This window comes from Ooceraea biroi, chromosome 10 (genome assembly GCF_003672135.1).
Source record: "Ooceraea biroi isolate clonal line C1 chromosome 10, Obir_v5.4, whole genome shotgun sequence".
NCBI classification, from domain to species: Eukaryota; Metazoa; Arthropoda; class Insecta; order Hymenoptera; family Formicidae; genus Ooceraea; species Ooceraea biroi.
This window is the reverse complement of record NC_039515.1, coordinates 2,826,496-2,850,438: the sequence shown is the minus strand read 5'-3', so window position 1 is coordinate 2,850,438 and position 23,943 is coordinate 2,826,496. Positions and strand designations below refer to the sequence as shown.

The following is a 23,943-nucleotide window of genomic DNA, read 5'->3' as shown; positions in this document are numbered from 1 at the left end:
GTTGTAAGTAAAATCGTTCTTTCTCGAAGCATACATATTGGCGAGACACCGCGAGACGCTCCGCGGCGCAGTCTCGATACGTCGGTCGCCGTTAAACGCGCACGCGGCGGGCGGAGTTACAGCTGCGCGTCTTTGGCGGGCGGGCCTGGTAGTCGGAGTTTGACGCCATTTTAACGGCTCCGGCCACGCCCACCTGCCTGCCCATAGGCCAGAGTTGCGTCCGCCCGATGAACGTGAGCTGCGCGTGCGGTGCCCGGTTTGGTCTCTGGCACGACGCTATCACGACCGATCGATCAGCGGCCACTCCAACATCCTCTTGCCCCCCTTTTCTACGTGCTGTTTTATCTTTCGTTTGTACATACGCACACGGTACGCTACATGGTATGGCTTGTAGTTTCTGCATAAACAATCCACTTTTCGACTTCATTATGCATCGTAATTTCCGCGACAAAGTGTAGGGTATCATTGATTATGCAAAGCAAGAAAATTATAGAACGGAATAAAAGCGATAGTCGCAAAACGGCTTCGTTACTTTTGCTCTCTCTGCATTCGTCCCTTTCGACTTTGCTTCCTAATCTTTTTATTTTCACATCTAAGAATGCAATTTCATATGAAAAATATCGAGGTATCGAGGATATCGAGGTCTGCGGTTTAAAAGAGTTCGATGATCCAAAGCATGTTAGGTTTTATGAGGAGGCAGTATCAATTAATACGGTTTAACACACTTTGGTTAAAACACTTGCTGTTTCACATCATCTTTATATCTCTAAATCATTAGCAGTGTGCAATGGCGTGAAATACAAGTAAAGAATACAACTCAATCAAATATGAACGGAGAACTAAAGCAAATAGATCAATTAATTCGAGCATTTTGCACGATGCAGACTGCCGCCTTCGGGAATGCTTATCTGATTGGTGGATGTGCTTATTGCTTAAGTTTAGTGTTAAATCGATATTATCACTTCCCACAATCTTGATAATGATAATCTTTAATCAGTTCTATGCTCTAATATTATCATTAACTATTAATCTCTAAAGTAGCAATAACAAATCTTGATTATTATGTCGTATTCCATATCATTCTCAAATCGGTCAATACAATTTAAATGTACACACTATATCTACGACTACAAACAGCAGAGATAATCAACAATCACAACTCAGTAAGAGACTGTGTCTCTTGACTGCCTGAACTGTTCATTGCCTCGTAATTACCATAATATTTTTCAACAGTTTAAGATCATTTGAAATATTAGGATACGTTAAGGATATTGACGTCATCTCAGCTCAACATCACATATTATGTAAAAGTGAAATTTATTTTATGTTTTATGTTTCCTCGAAGAAACCATGGCGAAAATATTTAAATGAATATATTTTTACGAATTGATTGAATTGTCCGTGTGAATTGTCTTATCGACGTCATTTTGTCGATTATAATAATGGCAATTTGATAAAGTCAATAAGTCAGTACAGGCAGTATAGAATATCACTACAGGTGTATCACAATCGCCAGTATTAACAAAACTTATAAATAAAATAATAATAATAATTGACTGTGAACACATCTGTCCTACATTTAATTGCACGCGGTCGAGTTTCTATTAATTATCATATGGCGCTGTGATATGCGCGTCTATGTAAATGATCATTTCACTTTGTTGATCTACACCGACCTTACCGTAAGTTTCTTCGCACTTAGAAACGCGCAAGTGTTACGTTCAGGAAGCTAAATGATATTAATATAATTTTAATTTTATGTTATTTAAATCCTTGTGATACTTAAATATTGCAAGATCTACAGTGAAACATGGAAAGAGTAAAATGTACTGAAATCTGTTAATAGCACGTACTATCACTCATCGTAAGTGATGAGTTCTATTTTCTCTTAAACGAGATTACTTTAAATCAAGCTGAACCTGATCTGAGAAGTTATTACAATTACAGCGCTCTTAGCACAAATCTCTTAAAGTCATTAAGGAGAAATATTGATTTTGGAGATGTTGATGATGCGTCTTCAAATAATCGTAGATTATGAGCAGATTTTCACCATAGTTTAAGTATAGTGAAAGGGATCAGCTTGCGAAGAGATTGTTCGATCGATTGATAGGATACGGAAAACATAACACGCGCGATCTATAGATTGAACAGGAACATATAGGCGCAGAACCTTGACGATCCCCCCCTCTCTTCTGCGGGGGACGGATAACGAGAAGAGAGAGAGAGAGAGAAAAATAACGATGAAGATACATGAGTGAGGTGGAAACGAGATAGCATCATCGCGAAAGGAACGCAGCGCGTTCGTCGACGCCCGTCGACGCTCGGCGTCGCTCGTGTGATTCCGTCACAACAAGGCGGGGTTTAGGCGGGGTCGATACGAGGTGCCTTCTCGTTTTCATGCGGTGTCGTCGTTCTCTTAATCGCGCGGGTATCGGAACACCGCGGCGACTATCATCATTGTTCAGCGTGATGATCGATTTGCGCATTCTCTTTTTCTTTTTTCTTTTTTCCTCTCTCTCTCTCTCTTTCCCTCCCACTCTGTTTTTCTCGATAATCGAGCATTACCTGCGCCGTTCATGCCTCCACGAACTTTTACAAGGAAGTTCATAACAACGATATTACATCGCAGCGCGACGCTCTCGCGCGAAAGTGACATGCGGGGGAGGGGTGGAAACACGCGGGTGGGGAAACTCGAGAGGGGAAACGGAGAGTGCGCGCGCGCCCTTCGGTTCGACTCGCGCCGGTCGATCGACGGTAGGTGACTAGAGGACGAGGACAGGCGGACTGACTACCGACGAGGAACGCGTGACGCGGTCGCGACGGCGATCGGAGCGAGACGAGATCGGAGCGCGTCGATCGGCGAGCAGTCGATCGCCGACGACGGCTACGACGATCACGATTAATTCACGACGACGACGACGACGACTAGTGCGCGACACGCACATACACACGACCGTTGCGTCGTTGGCCATGACGGCTGATGCCGGGACGTGATGCTACGTGGCCGCCGCTGTCGTGAGCCGCCTATCTATTCGGAGTCAGAGCAGGAGGAGAAGGAGGAGGTGGACGACGACTCAACTGCGACTCGTGCAAGAGAGGAAAAGCGATACCGCGAGCGACGACTACGAGCGACGGGCACTATCGGACGCCTCGGGGCCGGGGCCGGGGCCGGGGCCGGGGCTGGGGCCGGGGCCGGGGTCGGAGCCGGGGCCGGGGCGCCGTTGCGAGCCGACGGACGGAGCAGCGTTGCCACCTCTTCACCGCGGACGCGGTCGCGACCACCGTTGCTGCCACCGCCGCCGTCGCACCGTCGTTGCCACGTCCGCCGCTACGTTCCTTCGCCGGGAACGACAACGACGACGACGACGTTCGCCTCAGTCACGCTGCTGGTAAGCTGCTACTGGTTTGCATGCTACTCTTTCTCTCTCTTTCTCATTCTCTTTCCATCTCCCTCTTTCTCTTTCTCGCTCTGTTTGCAGAGCGCTCCGTGCATGAATCGGTGTGGCACGATGCGCGGCTCCGATTTCGTGTACGTGACGCGCAGTGGTATGATACGTACCCGTCATGTGGTGGTACTGTAACGTGCCGTTCCGTAACGGTAGTAGGGGGGTCACGGTAGTCCATGCCCGAATAAAAGGCATGGTCTCCCACCTGAGGAAACACTTGCGACCTCGAATCCCGATGATGTCGTTTTTGGATCCCTGCGAGTGATAAGACGGTCCCGAGTGTCGCGTGTATGTACGTGCCTGCCGAGTCGAGCGAAAAGAAAAAGAGAAACACTGGGTATATATCTTCCGAAGTAAGGAAATTATACGACAAATGTAGAGAGTGCGGGTACGATGTGTACCTTCCATGGTTGTATCGCGAGTGATAATTTATCTACCACATTGCAATAGTATGACGCAGCACAGCTGATATACAAAAGAATGGTACGTTCAACTGAAATTTCGCTCGTTCCGGTTGGAAATTGGAATGAACATTGAATTGGAGGAACGCAATTATATACCATACGAAAATATAAATAAACTGTTTTGATTTTATAAAAGACATGGAGGAATAAATTTTATTGCCGCTGAAGGAGCATTTAACGTGGATAATACATTTGTCGTATTTTATTTTGTTTCAGCATTTGCATTAACTTGAGAAAATGTTCAACTAGCTTTCTAAAACACCCGGTAGACACGTTTCTGCTGCTGTGCACTTGATGCGCCTCCTCGTATCTAAAAGTACCGTAGCGTTAAAATATTAATTTTTTATATTGATTGCCATCGCGTGTAAATCCTCGGAGATATTCCCAGACCTATAAAAAGTTGGAATGTTCACTTTAGTCTCGACTCGGAACGTCCGTTTGTACCGTGACCTTGTATGCAACAAGATTTGCAACTTCTTCATAAAAATTCATGCATGTATTCAGATATGTAAACGTGAAATATTATGTATTCATTAACATAATATCTAACATGTGCGCGTAGAACAATGCTCCAACAAATAATTTCAAGAAATAATTGTTAGAATATACATATCTGAATGTACGATGTATATTGCTTCATTTCATTTCTAATCAAAACAATTAGACGAAAGTTAGACGATAGTTCACTAAAAAGTAATTTACGGTTTTTCTTTTTAATATTATATTGAAATATTGAGATATTTGTCGATTTTGTTTCTTGAATTTCTGTAGAAGCGTTTATTCGAATAAAATAAACATTCGAAAGATTACTATACTTAATTCGTTATTTTAATAAAATTTTATTTATTATAGAGGATAGGAAAGCAAACTTCAAACTTTTTAGCGGTCAATATATTGGATTTTTTTAATTTGTTTCTTTTCTGATCAAACAAGTTAAGAATTACACGAATCGCTTTTTTCACTATTTTGCAATAGGCAGTGCAGAAATCTTGGAATTGATCTGAATTTGTCTGACCTCGCGAGTTTGTTTATCTGGCGCAAGCGACGACACGTGACTCGATTTCCGACGAGTCACGGTATGCGAGAAACGTTTTCTGGACTTGGCGCCCGTGTTTTCTCTCTCTCTCTTTCTCTCCCCCTCCCTCTCTCTCTTTCTCTCGCATTGAATAGAGGGTTAGGGGAGACAGTTCGTCCCTTTTTGTTCCTTCTTCATCCGGCCTTGGCGGATCATTCACAGACTGGAATCGTTTTCGCACAGATTTATACGAGAGCACAGGTGATGGTCGACTTTTATTTTTAGAGGTTCATTACCCCTTACAGTCCACCCACCACGCTACTACGTAATAGTAATTCTACCAAATTTGCTTTTCAAATATCCGGCACAATTGCAAACGGATCCCAAACAGTTCCGAGCTGCATTTCTGGAATTAATTAATTTGCGCAAAAGACGAGAGACGGCATTATTATAATACAACGCTGGTGATGAAACATTGAAGTAACAAGTACTGTGCATCGAAATGTAATTAGTTACGGAGTATTCAAAGCTCCACATACAATCAAGAAAATTTTGATGCGGTTCACGTGTACCTACAACAGAAGTCACTTTCCAACATCTTCCTCGAAATAATCGATAAAGGCGAGATCGAGAAGAATGCGTCCGACTCGCTCGTCGCTTCATTTCGATTGCACGCAAGTTTCCTTTTTTTTTTATCTGCGCTGCGGCCTTTAGCTATTCTCGTCGCCGAGTGGAACACACGGACGAACTCGCGGACATAGCTTGGCGACACACGCACTTACACACCTGCATGCATCGCACGAGTGTTTACCGGCTTCAAAGTATCGCGGCCGACACTTGGACACGCGACCGACAGACGAGGAGAGTAGAGAAACCATCCCCTTTAAGGATAGACCTTAAAGTCCTGATCACGCTGGTACGCTTCCCCCTCCTCCTCCGGGTGCTCTCGCGGGAGAGAGAGAGAGAGAGAGAGAGAGAGACACTCCTCCATGCTCCTTGTCTGCTAACGTACGTACGTACGTCGGCGGCATTGTACGGCACCGATGCACATGGAAGTCGTGTGCTGTGGCGCCGTTCCACGAGCAAACGCACCGACCGCGCCGGCGTTGCGAGAGCAGCAACTGCATCGCGATCGTGTGTGCAGGCGCGTTGCTGCGCGCGTTTGCGCGGATGTAGCCCGCGCTACCGATTACGCGTCGATTAGAAGAGTCTTGCCGGCGATGCACACGCGACGTTCCGCCATGACGAATCTCATGCTATAACATGAGAGCTATATTAAAATACCTTGGAGTCTCTTCCAGTGACTTAATTTTTCATTTTAAATTCAAGAATTCAATAAAATAAATATAAATATAAAAAATATAAAAATATAAAAATTTATGATATTACATATTATAAATTTTGGAAGCAAAATAACACTTGTTCATGAGAATTCAATTATAAATAAAAATTGTTTGCGTGTAGCGCACATTCATTAAAGTACTTTCTTAATTATTGCTGGAAGAAAAGTAAATTAGTAGAAAAGAAATTAAGTCTTCAAATTTTCTTAGCCGAAAATATTAGTTAAAAATGTTAATTTGGAACAGACATTACAAATCTATTATTATTCTATTTTAATATCGGATATTAATTACGTATCTCAAACTGACGTTGGTATTTGAAAGATTTATTTCTGCTCTTATTTCTGTAGCAGCTTTGAAAATAGTACATATGTATATAAAAATGTTCGAAATCGAACATAAGAAGTCGCGAGACTATCGCACTGCAATCCGCGGCACCGACTTCGTATACTCGCGCCGGACGACGCGCGCTTGCGCATCTAATTAGAGCAATATCTGTCGTTATATTAATGAACTGAATGCAAGAAAATTCATCACGTTCATCTGTTAAAAGAAATAAAAATGCAGATTAAAAATGCGATTATCCAACCATATGTAATATCTTGAATATGGCAGCTGTATTATTCGCGATGGATTAACAATCAATTGGTACAGCTGTTTCAGCACCGGCTAGCAACATGGAGGCAAAGGAGAAAGAAAGGCCACTGGTCCAAGACTTAAACGAACATATCGTCTGCCCCCTGTGTAGAGGATATCTCATAGACGCTACGACTCTCGTGGAATGTCTACACTCCTGTTAGTATCTCGTTCAGCATGATTACAGATCTTAATAAGATAACATTGATTGAAGTTTTATCAAACATACAATTTATTTATCGATAAACCATTATCTTTGACAAATAAATGTGTGGTACATCACGTGCTTGCTCCCGCGTTAATTTCACTGATTTATTGGGTTGGCCAAAAAGTAATTGCGTTTTTTTTTATATAAATAAAAGGCGAATTTTTCATGGGAAACAAAAACTTTATTAAACAATATATTGTCCATTTTGTTTGATTATCTTTTGCCATTTTTCAGGCAACTTCATGATTCCGCGCTCAAAAAAGTTCGTATCTTTTTCAGCAAAAAACAATTCCAAGAACGATTTAATATCCTCATCAGCAGTAAAGGTTTTACCATTCAAGGCGTTTTGCAAAGAACGAAACAAATGGTAATCTGATGGTGCCAGGTCTGGCGAATATGGTGGATGTGGTAACACATCCCATCCAAGCTGCAACAATTTTTCACGAGTGACCAAACTTGTACGTGGTCTAGCATTAATCATGGTGAAACACAACACCTTTGCGATTCACCAATTTTGGACGTTTCTGTTTGATGGCATCATTTAATTTATCCAGTTGACGACAGTATACGTCTGAGTTAATGGTTTGATTCCTTGCAAGCAGCTCAAAATACACAATACCTTTAAAGTCCCACCAGACTGACAGCATAATCTTTCTTTGGTGAATATCTGCTTTTGAAGTTCTTTGAGCAGGTTCATCACGCTTGCTCCACGATCTTTTTCGTTTGACGTTGTTGTAGACGATCCATTTTTCGTCGCCTGTTATCATGCGTTTCAAAAATGGATCATTTTCCTCACGTTTCAAAAGAGAATCGCAGATGTCAATACGCTTAGTGAGATGAATTTCTTTGAGCTCATGTGGTACCCAAATATCGAGCTTACTAATGTATCCAAGTCGTTTTAAATGGTTTTCAACACTCGATTTCGATATGTTAAGATTCTCAGCAATCTCTCGTGTCGTTAAACGCCGATTCGAATCGATCAGTGCCTTTATTTTGTCATCATCAATTTCGATTGGCCTTCCTGAGCGTGGTGCATCTTTCACATTAAAATCTCCAGATCGAAATTTAGTGAACCAATTTTGACACTGCCGCAGTTTTAAAGCATCTTCGCCATATACATGACATAACTTTTTATGAGCTTGCACAGCGTTTTTCCCTTTTCGGAAGTAATAAAACGAAATATGACGAAAATGTTCTTTTTGATTTTCCATTTTGAAATCGACGGCAAACAAACAATTGTTAACGAAATCGTGTACTTTCTTTTTCTAAAACAAACTTGAACTGTGAGTTGTTAACCTACATAATGAATTTGCGGTTTAGAATGAAGTTAGTTACATTTCAAGCATGTATGTCCATCTATTGGAAAAAAACGCAATTACTTTTTGGCCAACCCAATACATCACACATATATATATCAGAGTACGATTCCATTATATTCTTGTTGTGGTCGTCTTGACACGTCGCGGACGCGGATCATTAGTTTGCAGAGGCTGCATTCTTCGTCGTCTGAGCAGCGGCGTCCGCGTGTGCCCCGTCTGCAGTGTCGCGGCATCGCCGCAGTTGCTGCCGGACGTGCGCCTCCAACGGCTAGTATACCTCGCAGTGCCCGGTCTCTTCCGATCAGAGCTCGAGCGCCGGCGTCACTTTCGCCTGGTAAATCCGCAATGCCCGCTGCTCGCTCCTCCCGTGGGCGCCCTCGACCTCACTTTGGACGACTTCGTCAGTCTGAGTCTGCAGAAGCTAGAAGACGCGGATGATGAAAGCAAGTCGAAGGAGAGGCGGGACTCGTTGATGAACGATGACGAGGTGGTGCAGGAGGGTAGCGGCAGCACACGGTACCTCAAATGCCCGGCCGCCGTGACGGTGCGTCATCTGGTGCGTCTGTTAATGCTGAAGCGGGGGTGGAAAGAAGCCAATGCAGACGTCAATGGCGTCAACAGTAGGATAGAAATCTTGTATCAGGAAAATGATACACAACACTCCGACGAGGAGAGCACACTGCGTCCACTGGATCCCTCTTGGACACTCCTGGATCTTGCTTGCATATTTCAATGGAAGAGGGTGAGTTTAATGGTTTGGTTTGATGTGCGGCGCACGATCGATCGTTCTGTGAACGTTAGAAACGAGAGCTTCCTATTAACCCTTAATTATGGCATTGAATTGATTAAACCATGTAATTTTTCTTTCATTTGTATTTTTTCTCGTTGTACTTTGTCACTTTTTAGATAAGGAAAAAGCATACAATTTTCTAGCGTAATTTCTTAATGCAAATTAAATTCATGAAGATACGGAATCATAGAGAATTTTTATCATATTGGTACAATTTTCTGGAATTATAAAAACGTTAACTTGAAAGGAAAGCCTTTTTAACCTGCGCAGTAATTTTTCAAAAATTGCCTTACTAATACACTTTGTCCGAATAAAATAGACAAATTTAAAAACACATTTTATTTTTATGCTTGTTTTGTCTATTTCCAACAAAACTACATTACATGCATAGTGTTGCATATGTAAGATCGCGCAATAAATAGAAAAAATTAAAAATGTATTTTAAAAATAAAATTATTAAGAGAAAAAAGTATTACACAAACGGTTATAGAAACATGTAATAGAAAATACTGTTAGAAATTTGCATGACCAAAATCGGTCTGCCGATTTAATTAACTAAACCCGATTGGTCTCCGCGGCGTGGTGATCCATCTACATTTGTCCTAGTGAAAAAATATCTATTTTCATTAAAACTGATACTCTATTTTACAAGAACTGCAGGTCTTACAGATGGCAACGTGATGTATAGTGAAAATTCTTTTTTAGTAGCTTAAAATCTGAATTAACATGTTTTTTGCATGTTTTTAAACAAACTTGTGATAAAGTAATGGTATATTTGGCCGAAGACTCTTGTAGCAGATTAAATGCTATATTTCACGGGAAGTCAAGTTTCAAAAGTCTCCATTGAAAGGATTCTAATCGGTATTCGATGTTGGCTTAGATGGCCAAGTCATGCGCGCATGTACGGTGCGCACGTTATCAAAGACGGCGCAATGATTCGCATGTTGTAGGAAGTGCCGATGAAACTGTTCTACCGGATACTGCGAAAGGAAGAGACAATCTCGTCGCCGAAGATATCCGCGTACAAGGACGACGCGACGAAGGACGGTCCGCCAACGATCGAAAACATGCAGCGACCACCTACCCCGCCGCCGAGTCCCAAGCCCAGCCGCGAGCCGGAAGTGGAGCCGGCTCGCGCCGCGGAAACTCCACGCGTCCTCGAGACCGGCGTCGATGTTCGTGACAAAGAGATGACGAAGACGAAGAAGCCGCGCTGCGAAGTGACCCCCGTCATGCGTGCTCCCGATCCCCCGGCCACTAGTCTTTCGGCGGACAATCATCATCGGTCGACGGAGGGCGTGAGAAGAAAAGACTTGAGGTTGGAGCATCGAAAGCGACGGAAGCGACGAAATAAACGGGTAATCGCGGAGATCACGACGACGCCGCGCGAGGATTTACTGAAACTCAAAGTTCGCCTAACACCATGTCCGCCAAGGATCACCTCAAGCGCGGGAAGCGGCAGCACCGGCAGCGGAGGTAGTGGTGGCGTTGGCACAAGTCAGACGAAGGAAAAGCTGCTGCAGATGCGGGCCGTCAGGCGCGAGAAGATTAAAGCGATCGGACAGCAACGATCGGCAGCAGGTCCACTAACGCGCGACGAGAGTCCCAAGGAGTGCAGTACGACAGTGGAAATGGAGGAGACGATCGAGGAGATCATCGACAGCATCCCAGACGAGGTGGTTTGTATCGCCCAGAACATTGGTACGCCGAACGAGAACGTTACTGAGAGAGTAATCGGCAAGGAGGAGGCGGAAAAACCAACGAAGTCGGCGGAGGACAACGGCGAACCGGAAAGACCGAAGAAGGACGAGGAAATCCTACGACGATTGGGTCTCGTGGCGATAAACGAGGCCGGTGGTGACAAGACGGCGAAGCAGCGCGTATCGCAGAGCGGCGCCGACAGATCGGACAGCTTGGATTGTGAGAAGCTGGAGAAACAGTTGCGTGAGAGTAAGGCGAATCGTGTGCGGAGCCTACTAGCGGAGAAGCAGATGCGCGATGCCCTGAAGAGCATCATGTCCAAGACATCGAAGGAAGAACGGGTGTCGTCATCCGCCACTGCTGCCGTTGTTGCGTCATCACCGTCCGCGTCGGTTCCCGTGTCGGCGACAGCCGTGGCGAAGAAGAAGGAACCGCCACCGCTGGCGCCGCTACGCGTCGCGAAACCGTCCGGTTTCGCCACAACAAGCAGCGGCGGCGCGCTGCTGTCGAACGCCACTTCCAAGTACGAAACGCCGCTAGATCTCAGTAGCGGTGGTGCCGCCATTAATGACAACAATGTCCTCGATTTATCCGCTACGCTACCCAGCGGTGGGATACCAACTTTCTCATCTTCCTCGTCTCCCTCATCCTCGTCTTCATCATCTTCTTCCTCACCCTCGTCTTGTTCAATGTCATCGTTATCGGCAGCGAGACCGACACGGCCTGCAATCGGCACCGCCAGCGGTTTTCTCCGCAAATCCAAAGAACTCAATCAGCAGCAGCACCAGCAGCAGCACCAGCAGCAGCACCAGCGTAGAGGCCAGGAGTCAAACCTGAGGACCCTCTCGGATGTAGCAGTGTCCCGTCTAAGTAGCTGTTTGACCGAGAAAAGTCCAAGTACAATGGAGTTGGCCTCAATGGCGTTGGCCGCCACGAACAAGGTTGCATTGCGGATACCGCAGCCGCACCAACGCATCTCCGGCTTCGGTATGAAGATCAAACCGAATCTCGGCGTACGGCACATCCCCAATCCCCAAGCCGTCGTGGCTTCACAGTATCGTAATCAAAGGGCCAGTTACTTCAACACTGTCTCCCAACAGCCACCATAAACACGAGTTTCTCATCGTCGATGTTGTTCATCTCCTATAGCCTACCTTCTTTTTCTTCCTGTTCCATCTTCTCTTCTTCCACTATTTTTTCACTATTCTACTACTATTCACTATTTTTCTGCATTTTATTCAGTCGCAGTCCCAGTGCTGGGAGACAAAATTTCTACACGACCAAAATCCAAAGGCTGTAATGTTACCGTGCGTTTCCTGTTCGTGTCTCTCCAGCGACTCGTTCGCAGCGACATACGATGGCGCAATCAGGTCAATTGGAAAATACGTAACGAACCTTTTGGTGAAACTGATATGAGGAATATTTAAATCACATAAGTAATCGGTGTATTACAATAATTTCTAAATATTTTATATTATTATATATCGAGGAATATATAATAAGCCTTTAATACGTCTCTCTGATGAAATAAATACAAATACCTAGTATCAAGCTAAAATTGAGAAAAAGTTTGCAAATATACACACAACGTGTCCAATAACTCCCTTTACAGGAATAAAGAGAGTTATTGAACTTCGCACGATTTTGAATCAAGTTTCTCTTTACAAATCAAATGTAACAGGCGCGATATTAATTATAAATGAGCGTCCATATCTGTCCTTATCAGACGATACGTGAATAGGTCCGCCTTTGACCTGATTGTATCATCGCGCGTCTTTTGAAGGTAAGGGAGGCCGATTGCACATCGGATTATCGTTACCTAGATATATCAAAACTGTGTATGTCTGTAATAATGTATGCCTGACCTGTGTCGCGGTCTATACTTACTATGGTTACCGACGGATCGATCTGACAAACGAGCTCTCGTAAGGAAAATTCGTGACGTGTCCAATATTCGAAGACGCGAATTAGTTAGCATATACATGTATACATATACATATATGTATATCTCGAGAAGTGATAGTCGGTGAATGGATGGAAACGATGATAAGAGCGAAACGGATAATGCAAGTGTAGACATTCGTCGTTTCCTGCGATAGGACTGTGCGAGGACTCGTGAAGCACGTGAGAATTGAAGGAGGAAGTTCAAATTTGACTCGAGTACTCGAAGGTTTCTGGTCTACTATAGTCGAATAGATCGAAGCAGTTGTTGTTAGCATCAGGCTGAACGTAACTACCTTCGTGCATTTTTGTTATATAATATTCACATATTTTAATTAAGTATCACATATCACGCTCGCGATTAATCCAACATCGCGCGCATGTTGTTTCCTTGATTCCTCTTCTTAAAAGAAGGTTCACTTTTTTGTTTATTGCAGAAGTTCCTTGCGACTCTATGTATTACTGTACAATGCTGTTGATTTTTTTTAAGTTGTTTACTAGTTGATTTATTATGTTTGTAGGATATTTTTGGGAGTATATTTGTTCTGAAGACGTTCGAGATAATTAAAAAAAAAACAGATAAAAAACGATTATTTAATATTAGATATTGTATTAAGCAGTTAAAGAATGATTATGAGAGTTACGTATGTGATTAAATAATGGCCAATCTCATTTGGTGGGTTCCAAAGATGTAAGTATAAAATAATAGAACCTAATTCCGTGCAATCCCGAGAGGAGGATCCTATTTGCGTACGTTAGGTGAATGTTATTCTCAGGAAATCTAGCGAGAGAGTTAAACTCGTGTACGGAGTGGAGCAAGACCCGTTTCTCTCGAGTGTTCGCACGGGCCTACGCATCGGGTAATTCTTTTCTTCTTTCTCAGAAGTTACGCGACTAGCGAAATGTAATGTATAATATAATAAATCGTAGAGATGCCAAAGAACGCCAGAAAACGTGTGCAATGTATTAGTGCAATTTAGTTATCATCTAGCGTAAACGTGTAATCGATCGGTTGTACGGCGAACTATGATGCCGTTGACTAATTACTCGAAAACTCGTGGTAAAAGATGAATTAGATAGAATCGTAACGAACACATAAACGAGAATTTGCGTATGCGCGATTTGTGATTCCCCGGAGAGACTCCGTAGCGTATAGACATGTAGGAGGATTACGATGTTTTTATAACAGCACGTTTTTGCGAAATTTATAAAGAAGGATCTGTAAATCCGAAGTAAATCGTGACAGGATATTCCGCGACGTGCGATACGATGACCAAAAATCAATGCGTCTTCTGACTGACAAATATATTAATGCTTAGGTATTATATCGATACCGTAAATGGTAAAAGAACCGTAAGTTGAGAATTTCATACAACGTTTGCAAAAATAAAATCTCAGCCAGTTTCGTTTAAATTCCTTTGAATTCGTATAACGTGTTGTATTGCATTTTTTATATCAGAACAATTTGCGATATACGTTTATACTCAAAGTTTAGAAGAAAAACTCATTCTTAATGTTTTTTCCAAGATTCCTATGCGCATTATATTGATGGTAAAAGCAGTTATAGGGTAGTTTTCGAATTAAAAAGTTCGAGGATTTTATTCAAATCTACATTTGTGAGAAATGTCTCAATTTTATTGTAAATTTTGAATAATGTAAAATATGAGTTTTTATATATCCCTCGCTCAGCGGAATGTTTTAACAAGAAATATAGATATCAGCATCGTGAATAAATCATCATACATTGCAAGAGCAAATTAGGTCACGAATAATAGAAAATCAAATGAATAACCTTCATAAATCGCAGAAAATAACGACCAAAATGTAACATTAACATTAGGAAAATTTTTCAAGTTTAATTCGATATTGAAGGAATAATTGTAAGTCTCGGAATTTCTCTTCCGCATGACTGCTTCTTAAAATGCGAATAATAAAATGCGGAAGTGTTCGTAAAATTCAGATCTGCTGCTACAGGTTTACGATGTAAGGTGGAGTCAATACAATCGTTCTCCGACATATACATATATGTTGGACGGTATATTGGCAAAGCTGCACGCACGTGAAACGGACTATTACGATTTTAGAAATAAAAACCATGCGTATTCGATAATAAATTGTTTAAAGTGGTTATAGATTTTTTTTAACGATCGTTTCCTTGTTATTATATTTGTATTATTTATATTATAATTGTCATTTTTAGACTCCCTATATATGAAGATGATGTTGAGTATATGTTTTCACCAATAAATATTTCGGTGCAACAACTTAAACTCCATTTAGATGAAGTCGTTAGACGTGTCCGTGTGAATTTTTCGGATTATTATATTTGTTGCTAAAAATCAATAATTCATTATGAAACGGTAGGTATTGAGAAAACGTTGAGACATATTTATAAAGAAACAAACGTACTTACGCTCCTAAATTTAATATACAAAGTCATTTTCCATTTTTTAATTAACAATATCAATTCATTAAATGAAACTGTATTAAAACACAAAAGCAATGATTGCTATCAAAAGATTAAGTGTTAAAGTACATAACTGACAGTAATAATAAGTAACTATCTTAAATGCCAAATAAGATAACTGACTCCAAAAAATAACTTTGAATTTATTCCATCGAATTTTAGAGTAAAAATTTAAATATCTTATTTTTTTATTCTTTTATTTTTCCTGATTTTTAATATTATAAATAGATATTTTTATGTACTTACATGCTTCCTAATTGTAGCAGGGATAATAATAATAATAATAAGTAATAATAAATGACTCAATAATGCAAGCAAAATCATCGCGATTAAAATTTTATCTTAGAGTGGACGTTGTATATGTGTGTGTATGTGTCACATACATGTACGGTTAGTAAAGCATGCAGTAAAACTTACGAAAAGAAAGAAAATCAATAAATGAATGGGACATACAAAAAAAAAGGTAATATTAATTAGCAGAATATAGCGTGATAAAATGGGTGTAGTAAAAAGAGGAAAGAGAAGAGGAACAGTTAATAGATGTGAAAAACGAAGAAAGCAAAAGGGATATCGAAAAGTTAACGATATCGTCAACGGTGGAAAAACCAGCGAAGAATTTACGTCAATTATCGATGCACTTTCCCTCGTCCGATATTGAAGCGATACGTGACGCTTCTGACGATACGAGAGAAAAAAAACAAATCAAAACTGCCACTTTGATTGCGAGCGGGAGCTGATTGGCTAGCTCTCGCTTTCACTCGCGGCAAAAGATTTCAAAGAGGGACCCAGATATAATATTTTTCTACGCGCGTTTCTAAATACAACTGTGAACCGTTTCATTATTCCGCGAGTGTCACGACGGAGTTATTGTAAAAACTACATACTAACAAAAGTGGCACAAAAATGTAAACGATAAATCCGGACATTTTTAGTTTTTTTACAGCTATTTCTTGTCATATGGCCATTTGTTATAAATAAATGGACGAAAGTGGAGTCTTGGTACAAGTCCACCAGTCTCAGGTCGATGGAAATTTTAACGCACGTTCACGCAAGGACACCTCACTCAAGACTCGAGTAAAGAGGCCCATGACTTATTGTTAGCTTCATGTGGATTCTGCTTTATGATGCGAATCCTATGGTTCAGCTCACAACTTCCCATCAAAGACAGTATTTTGCCATTACATTAAAAATTTTACATAGCGAGATTATGCGTTTCATTGCACAGTATATGTATTGCTCAACACAGTATATATATTGCTCAACACAGTATATATATTGCTCAACAATGTAGACACGCATTCGGTTCAATTGACAAATCTGGATATATGTAGTTCCGAAAATTTCCAATCTCTGATGTTCATGAAATTCCATGTAAAACCTGCTTAATGACCAGGCTTAGTGAGAAGTTGCGAGCCGAACTGTACAACCCTGAACTGTTCGTGATTTGAGAACATCATTTGAGATGTGGTTCAACAATGGGTGCGTTTAGGAGACACCAACATTGTGCAATCGTTGGGTGAGCGTTCACTGAGCAAAACGTGATCATTGAGAGTAGTTACAAAACATTAAAAAAAAAATATCATCCGCTCATCTTTGTTTTGTTCAATCAAAGTACGGTGATGATCAGTAGCGACGAAGTTTGACTAGACATCTAGTTCGATAACGGAAATTGCTTTACGGACCCGCGTTCAGAGACGCGCGATCGCTAGAGCAATGATTCAAAGTAGCTGTGTTCGTTCGTGAAACCCAAAAACCTTTAAAAATCACTCGCGCATAACAGTCATCAAGTCCTTATCATCGTCAATTATCACTAACAGCAAGCGCGTCGTGTATAAAATATTCCATTTGAATGGACGTGCTCGCATTCGAGCAGTCTAGTACACATTAATTACCAGAGATCATTATCGTGATGATTTTGATTGACATTAAGTCAAATTGTAACAATGAAACGATACATTCACGTATCGTCCGTCATCCATGTTTGCGGTGTACACCCGGATATATTAATGGCGTCCGGTATGCCCACATTCGCGAAGGTATTTCGCTATCCGTGATTGTCCAATTTTTTATTTTTTACTAGCATGGAACGATTGGAATCATGTAGTTGATCGTACAAACAAAAACATTCTCTTTGCAAAAGAACTTCTGATTAAATCTTAAATGAGCGTATTAAACACTGAGCATTAATATAACTAATTAATATAACGATAAGTCACGTAAGCATTCTTGTCTTTACGCGAATTTTATGCTATGTTAAATATGCCAAATATCACAAATTTCTTATTACAATTATATGGAAAATGTTAAATCCTGCGTAATTGATTGATGTAAATGCAAGTCGAAGGCTTGTTGAATCAGTTTAAGTTACTTAGTCATCAATGATATAACGTGATATGTACGCACATGTATGCATGTATATGCATATATGCCTATGCGGCACGTTGTAACAATGGCATAAAAGTATCGCAAGAAACATTATAACAAAGATAAGTTAATTTGTGAAAAGAGAAAGAAGAAACGTTTCTTGACTAAAATTAGGCCTAAGCACACGTCTCATATTTAAAAAGAAAGACGAAAGCTGTTAATAGCATCTTTCAGATCGTTTTCTTTCCATCTTCCACGGGTACTTTAGGTATGTATTTGTTCGGCATCTAAAAAGAAGAGGGAAATTTTATAGAATCTGTGTTGTACCTGGAGAGACCTTGGAAAATTTCGGTGCGATTAGAGGTGCGTATATGTATATCATAATATATCTCATTGTAATTGTTCAAGTGTTCTAAATCAGCACTAACGAGAGCCAAGTTTAGCATGACAAAGGCAAAAAAAATAATAAAGTGCCGAGTATGGAAATGCGAGGATGATGTAGTAGCAATTGTTGTGTGTATTCGCGTTAGCTTGTCTATTCCGTCGTTTCCGTTAAAACTGTTCAGAGGAATATCATATTGCATTCCACATATTGTAGGATTACTGTTCGTAAATAAATATAATAATATGTAATGTCATTTTACACGTAACTAACAATCCTAATCTCTTCAAATATTCCTCTATTCCCTTCATTCTTTGTTTTACATTTATATCCTATGATTTATTCAATGTCTATTCCATCTTGTTCTTTCTACTCACATATTTCTCATTACTTAATGGAGCAATAAAGTATCAATATTATTAATATTAATAGAGAGAGAGAGAAATCTTTTTGCAAGGATTACTTTCTTACTTTCTCTTTTATCGTTTTTATCATCTTCTTACGTTGAAAGTTCGACAAATGCATCGTAAATTTGTAAAATTGTGTCGTTTCACATTTAAATGCTCCTATCCGCCATTGTTACGCACGGTTTTATCACGTTAGACCGTGAAGTTAATGGAAGAACATTCTGGTAGTAAATCTCGATTGTTAAAACGGCTTAGGAGACAGGAGCCAGCTAACATCTTAGAAAAGAATTCTCATAGGACTCACAATAAAATAGGCTCGAGAAACATTGAACAATATTTTTCTCTTAGTGTTCCACTTCTTCCATCTATCTTTTTTTCTGTGTTAGAATTGTTCGTTTAGGTAATCGAAAGTGATTTTAGTCACAGATGGACCTGCTGTCGCATAGGTACTAAACAATGCTTACTTTTAGCAAAATTATAAGACAGAGAGAGAGAGAGGAGAGAAAGAGACAGAGAGCGCAAGAGGGAGACAGAGACAGATAGATAGAAAGAGAAAGAGAGCCAGCCTGTGCCCGCAGGCCTCGACCGCTGATTGGCTGTAGCCTCCCCGGGGAAGTGCGTCGGAAGTAAAGAGGGCTGAGCACGCCCGGGGGCGCAAATGAGATGCAGTTACACAACGCGGACAATGACGCATTATATGCATCCTTCACACAACAACAACTGCAGTCACCATCGAATCGAATCGGTGTGACAGTGTGAACGTCCGTCGAAGTATCTAAGGTACGTTTGAATGGAACGAACGAATCACAAGGCAGAATTCGTGGTATGGAATCTTTAGGACTACTTCTTAACCGTAAAATTAGCGTAACAAAAATTTTCGAGACAAGTTGAAAGTTTATAAATTACGACTTCCGGTTCCGGGGAACTTCAACGATTCCGACATCGAGGGTGGATGGAATCTCTTCCGACACACAGGTAGCGGTTTAATTTCTCCTTTACGTAGTCCACGTAGTATTTTTGATAAAAAATTGAAAAAAGTCTGCGATTTTTCGGTAAACGGATGCGCATGCTGCGAAGAGGAGAGAAAATTGCATCGTCATCGTGTATAACGGACACCGCGTAAATTGTCTCCCTCTCTTTCGTTCGATCGTTTCGTGTTCTGTCTCGTTTCTTCCCATTGGCGGGCAATCCGCAGGATTTCGATTCCCCTCTGTCTCTCCTCCACCATGGGACGCACGGTGCGACCACCCTTCTGCCACCACTCTCTCCACTCTCGTGGTGGTCATCTTTTTACTTCTTCTCCTTCTTCTCCGTCTCGTTCCGTCGCGTTACCGGATTGCACGCACGCATTGCAAACGCGCGTCTACGGGCGAGTCTACACGCACACACGGACGCGCGGCACCCTTCGTGTCGCCCGTGCGGATGTAGTGGAGAATGAATAATGTACCCGCGCATCAGGAGGGGCTCCGGGGAATGCGAGACCCCTGTCCGCTTTCTTCCAAAGTACAAGCCACCGCTGCCGCGTTCTTATCGAAACGATGACAACACTACGAAAGATTTATGTATAGGTAAACAAGGACCCGATACGTGAACTAACGAACGAACTAGCTCTTTATATTGATGTCCGCTTGATCCGTTATCGCGATGCAAACTAAATTGTTGATGTCATTACGTCTCGCTCCTGACTAATAACGCACGGAAGATGCGATCATTAAAACAAGACCGATTAAACGACGATAGTCGATAGTGAAATCGACAAGGTTCTTAACGAATTATTCAATGACGTTGATATAAATTTTTATTTTAATCAATGTCTCATGATTATCGATTTCTCGCTAATGCGCCAAATGGGAAGTCATCGTGATTCTTTAATAGATCATTAATTTAAGTGTTTATAAGATTTGTTGTGCTTTTATGTCGAAAGTTAAAAGACTTTAGTGGAATGTAAAAATACGATGCGCAAAGATACGCGTCGCTTTTGTATTTTAGTACATACGGATTGGTAATACCATTTATTTTATGGTGTTCATTTCCTATACGCACGAGGCAACATGCCGTAAAATAAGCGACGAAACACTCGCGTTCTCCCACTATCGCGTGCCTGTCGAAGTAAGCGATAGGAGAGTCGAGCGAGGCGGAGTCGCGGCGACCGTCCTGAAATCAGCGGCAGGACAATGAATCGATAGAGTGCGCACCCGCACTCCTCGCCGTCGGCGTCGTCTTCGGATCGCATGGAATCCACGCGTTTTCCCCGCGCGATGACTCGCCGCGATGGGATCCGTATCGCGGATCGTAGAAATTGATTTCTCTCCCGCGATCGCGCGATTCGTCCTTGGTGATACACACCAAGTGGAAAAAGGACTGCTTAAGAAAAGGGGCGCGCTGACTCTCCTGCCTTCTTCGCGAAACACGTGGAGCGTTTCCCAGAAGCGGCGTCTCTATCGACCGATATCGGCGCACGCTCACTGAGAATGCCTGGCGCGCGCGCACACACACACGCACACGTCTCAACCGAATAGTCGGTTGGGGCCGCCCACGCATCATCGTCACTTATACATGTGCGCGACGGATGGGATCGACGATTCGTAGAAACAGACCTCGGCTTGGAGAAAGGACCAAGCCGAAGAGAGAATCGCAGAATTCCGTCTCTTTCTTAGCATCTCATTCGTCGCATTCCTAGGGTCGCTCTTCGTCGTCGATGACCGACCGACAGTCTATCTGTAGAGATCTTCGTGGTAGGGAGAGAGCGGCACCCCAAAGAGAAACTCCCTCCTCAGGGAGCACCGTAGCACGAAGGGACGATGAGGGACAGGAGGGAACAAAGGTAGAGAGAGAGCACGCATCATGACACGGATAATTTTGCGTTCTGCGATCGTAAAAGAGGGAAGAGAAGGGTACCCTGGTCTTGAGGTCCAACGACAGGGTGTGTCGGGATTGGAAGGTCGCGCATTGCAAAGAGGCGGGACTGACGGTCGTGGTTGCTTCTCTCTCTCTCTCTCTCTCTCTCTCTCTCTCTCTCTCTCTCTTTCTCCCTTCCTTTCACCCTCGGGCGACCCATGTAATTAAAAACCGACGAGAAGCTTTTCGGTTTTCAGTAATATCTTTTAACGCAGTTTTAATAATATATTCTATGTCGATCATAAAGTACGTCATAAAATGTGCGGTTCTTCTGTCTACGTGAAATTTCCATAGAGCAAGCTTAGAATGTAAATCATGCGAATCTATGCACATCTTATTTTAACGATTTATATTGCCGTAAATATGAAGATATTTAAAAAATACTAAATTAGTCATGGTTCTAGATGGAAAGAATTCTAGGAAGAGTTCTAGGAAGAATTATATGTGAGAAAAGTTATTTTTAAGCAAATAATAAGAAATTTTGTTGAGAGTAAAAGCAACTGTCCACCATTTGAACTCCAAAGCATGCATTCTTTCTGAATAGGGTGGTATGTCATAAATCTCTACCTGCATATGTACCCTTCAAAGCTTTTATCTTTAGTCACGAAAAAATAGAAATCGTGAACATAGGATTTTTATTATATGTCATTATACTTTAAAACACATATTTAGTCATTATAATTAATAAGTGCAAACAGTTAGTCATTATAATTAGAGGAGATAAATATTTAGTTCATAACAAAATTTAATCAATAGATTATATGCAGTGATTTATTTATAGCAGTGCGGTATTTGGTAATTATGCTCTTCAACATTCGCGCGTCGATTTTTTTAATCTTTATACTGCCGCGCTATAATTTCTCCATAAAATTCTCTTAAATTAAAAGAAACAATATCCAGTGTTATCATAGAATTTCTCTCTATAGAATATGGAGGGAGAGGACGAGTGATAAAATAAATTTTTCTTTTTCTTATTTATAATGTGTATAATTAATACTCAAGTGACGGTAAAATTGAGACACGGTACAGGTTAAAATAAATAATAAATTAGACGAACAAGATCGCGAAACTTCGACAAATTGCCGATGGCGTGCAACGCAAAAATCACTCGCAATATTTCTCACGAATCTCTTTTCCGCGAAATCGGTTTTATTATCCCTTTTACTTTTATTCCTTTATTCGCAAACGGTTTTCAAATAATAACAAACTGCACGACTTTATTCTGTCTTTTTCTCTAACAAATACGAGAATCACGAATAATGTAGAAATCATGATAATATATTGGGTTGTAACGAAAGTAGCGTTTCGTAGCGTAGTTAGTGAAATTCCAAGTTGTTACATATGTGTATAAATATTTATTCAACTATATATGCACCGTTTTGTTCCACTATCATTTGCCATTCTTGTGGTGGCTTCGCGATTCCGTTCTTCCAGAATTTTTCATCTTTTTTTTATTAAAAAAATTAAACAATACTACGAACTTTTGTTACAACATTATCCTTCTTTCTTTCTCTTATTATGTTCTTCTACTTAAAATTTCATAGATTATCTCGCTGATTACCGCATCTCCGTTTATTTCGACATTCCTGTGTCGATCGCAGCCTCCATGTTTTCGGGATCTTCATCCTCCATAGTCAGATAATTATAAACTGCATTATATGTGAAAAAAAGTTGAGATGTTAGAAGAAATGAAATCTCCCAATCAAAAGTTAATTATATGTCCACGTATAATTAACAACACCATTTTGTTTCCCCCATTTATTCTGATCCAATATCATAAAATATGATATCTATCTTGCGATCGTTATGCAGAAAATCATGGAGCGACTTTCAAAGTCCATTTTATATCTAAAGCGGGTTCTATGACGTGAATTTAAGGCATAAAATTTAAGCTTCAAGCTTCAAGCGTAACTCTTATGCCTTAAATTCGCATTGTAGAATCCGCTCAACTTGTCTTCGCAGCTCTCGTGTCCGATCGCACATCCCGTGCGAAATCTGAGTTATCGGATCGCCGTTCTTTCCTGATAGCATGCGTGACGTAAGCGGAACAGGCAGAATTTCTTGGATGCGCTCGCTGCAACCGACCTCGATCGTATATTTAGACGGTGTTCACGATTTGCGAGGTCTTAGGCGGAAGAGAGGCGGAAGAGAATACCGACTTCGGCGAAACTCGCGGCGAATATTCGGACAGCGCAGGCGCCGCAAACGTGCACAAATAGCGACGGCGGCCGCACGTCACGGAGATCTGTACAGTGCACTTGCACATGAAGACTCGCATAAGGATCTTAGATGTCGGAATGCGTTAATCTGCGGCTGTACCGCTGATAACAAGTGACATACGAACGCGTACGCGAGATGCACGAATTGTTTGCTTCTTTCTTTTTTCGCGCCTTGTAATTCAAGATATACATGTATTTAAGCCGACACTTTTTTATGGCAATGATTTTTAAAAGGAAACGAGATTTTCTGACTTTCGTACTCGTTGCATATCGCATATGCGACGCGAAAAAATGACAAAAAAATTAAAACTCGAATTTTCTTATTTATATCCATATTTGCTACATG

General features: G+C 41.3%; 1 protein-coding gene across 1 annotated transcript; it reads left to right on the top strand.

Moving 5' to 3' along the window:
- Positions 1-1,062: 1,062 nt before the first annotated feature.
- LOC105278376 (polycomb group protein Psc) lies at positions 1,063-18,324 on the top strand. The gene is given in 5 exon segments (XM_011337413.3): positions 1,063-3,105; positions 3,108-3,389; positions 6,920-7,060; positions 8,590-9,170; positions 10,169-18,324. Coding segments are annotated over 5 exon segments (2,976 nt in total). The 5' UTR covers positions 1,063-2,993; the 3' UTR covers positions 12,029-18,324.
- The last annotated feature ends 5,619 nt before the right edge of the window (positions 18,325-23,943 follow it).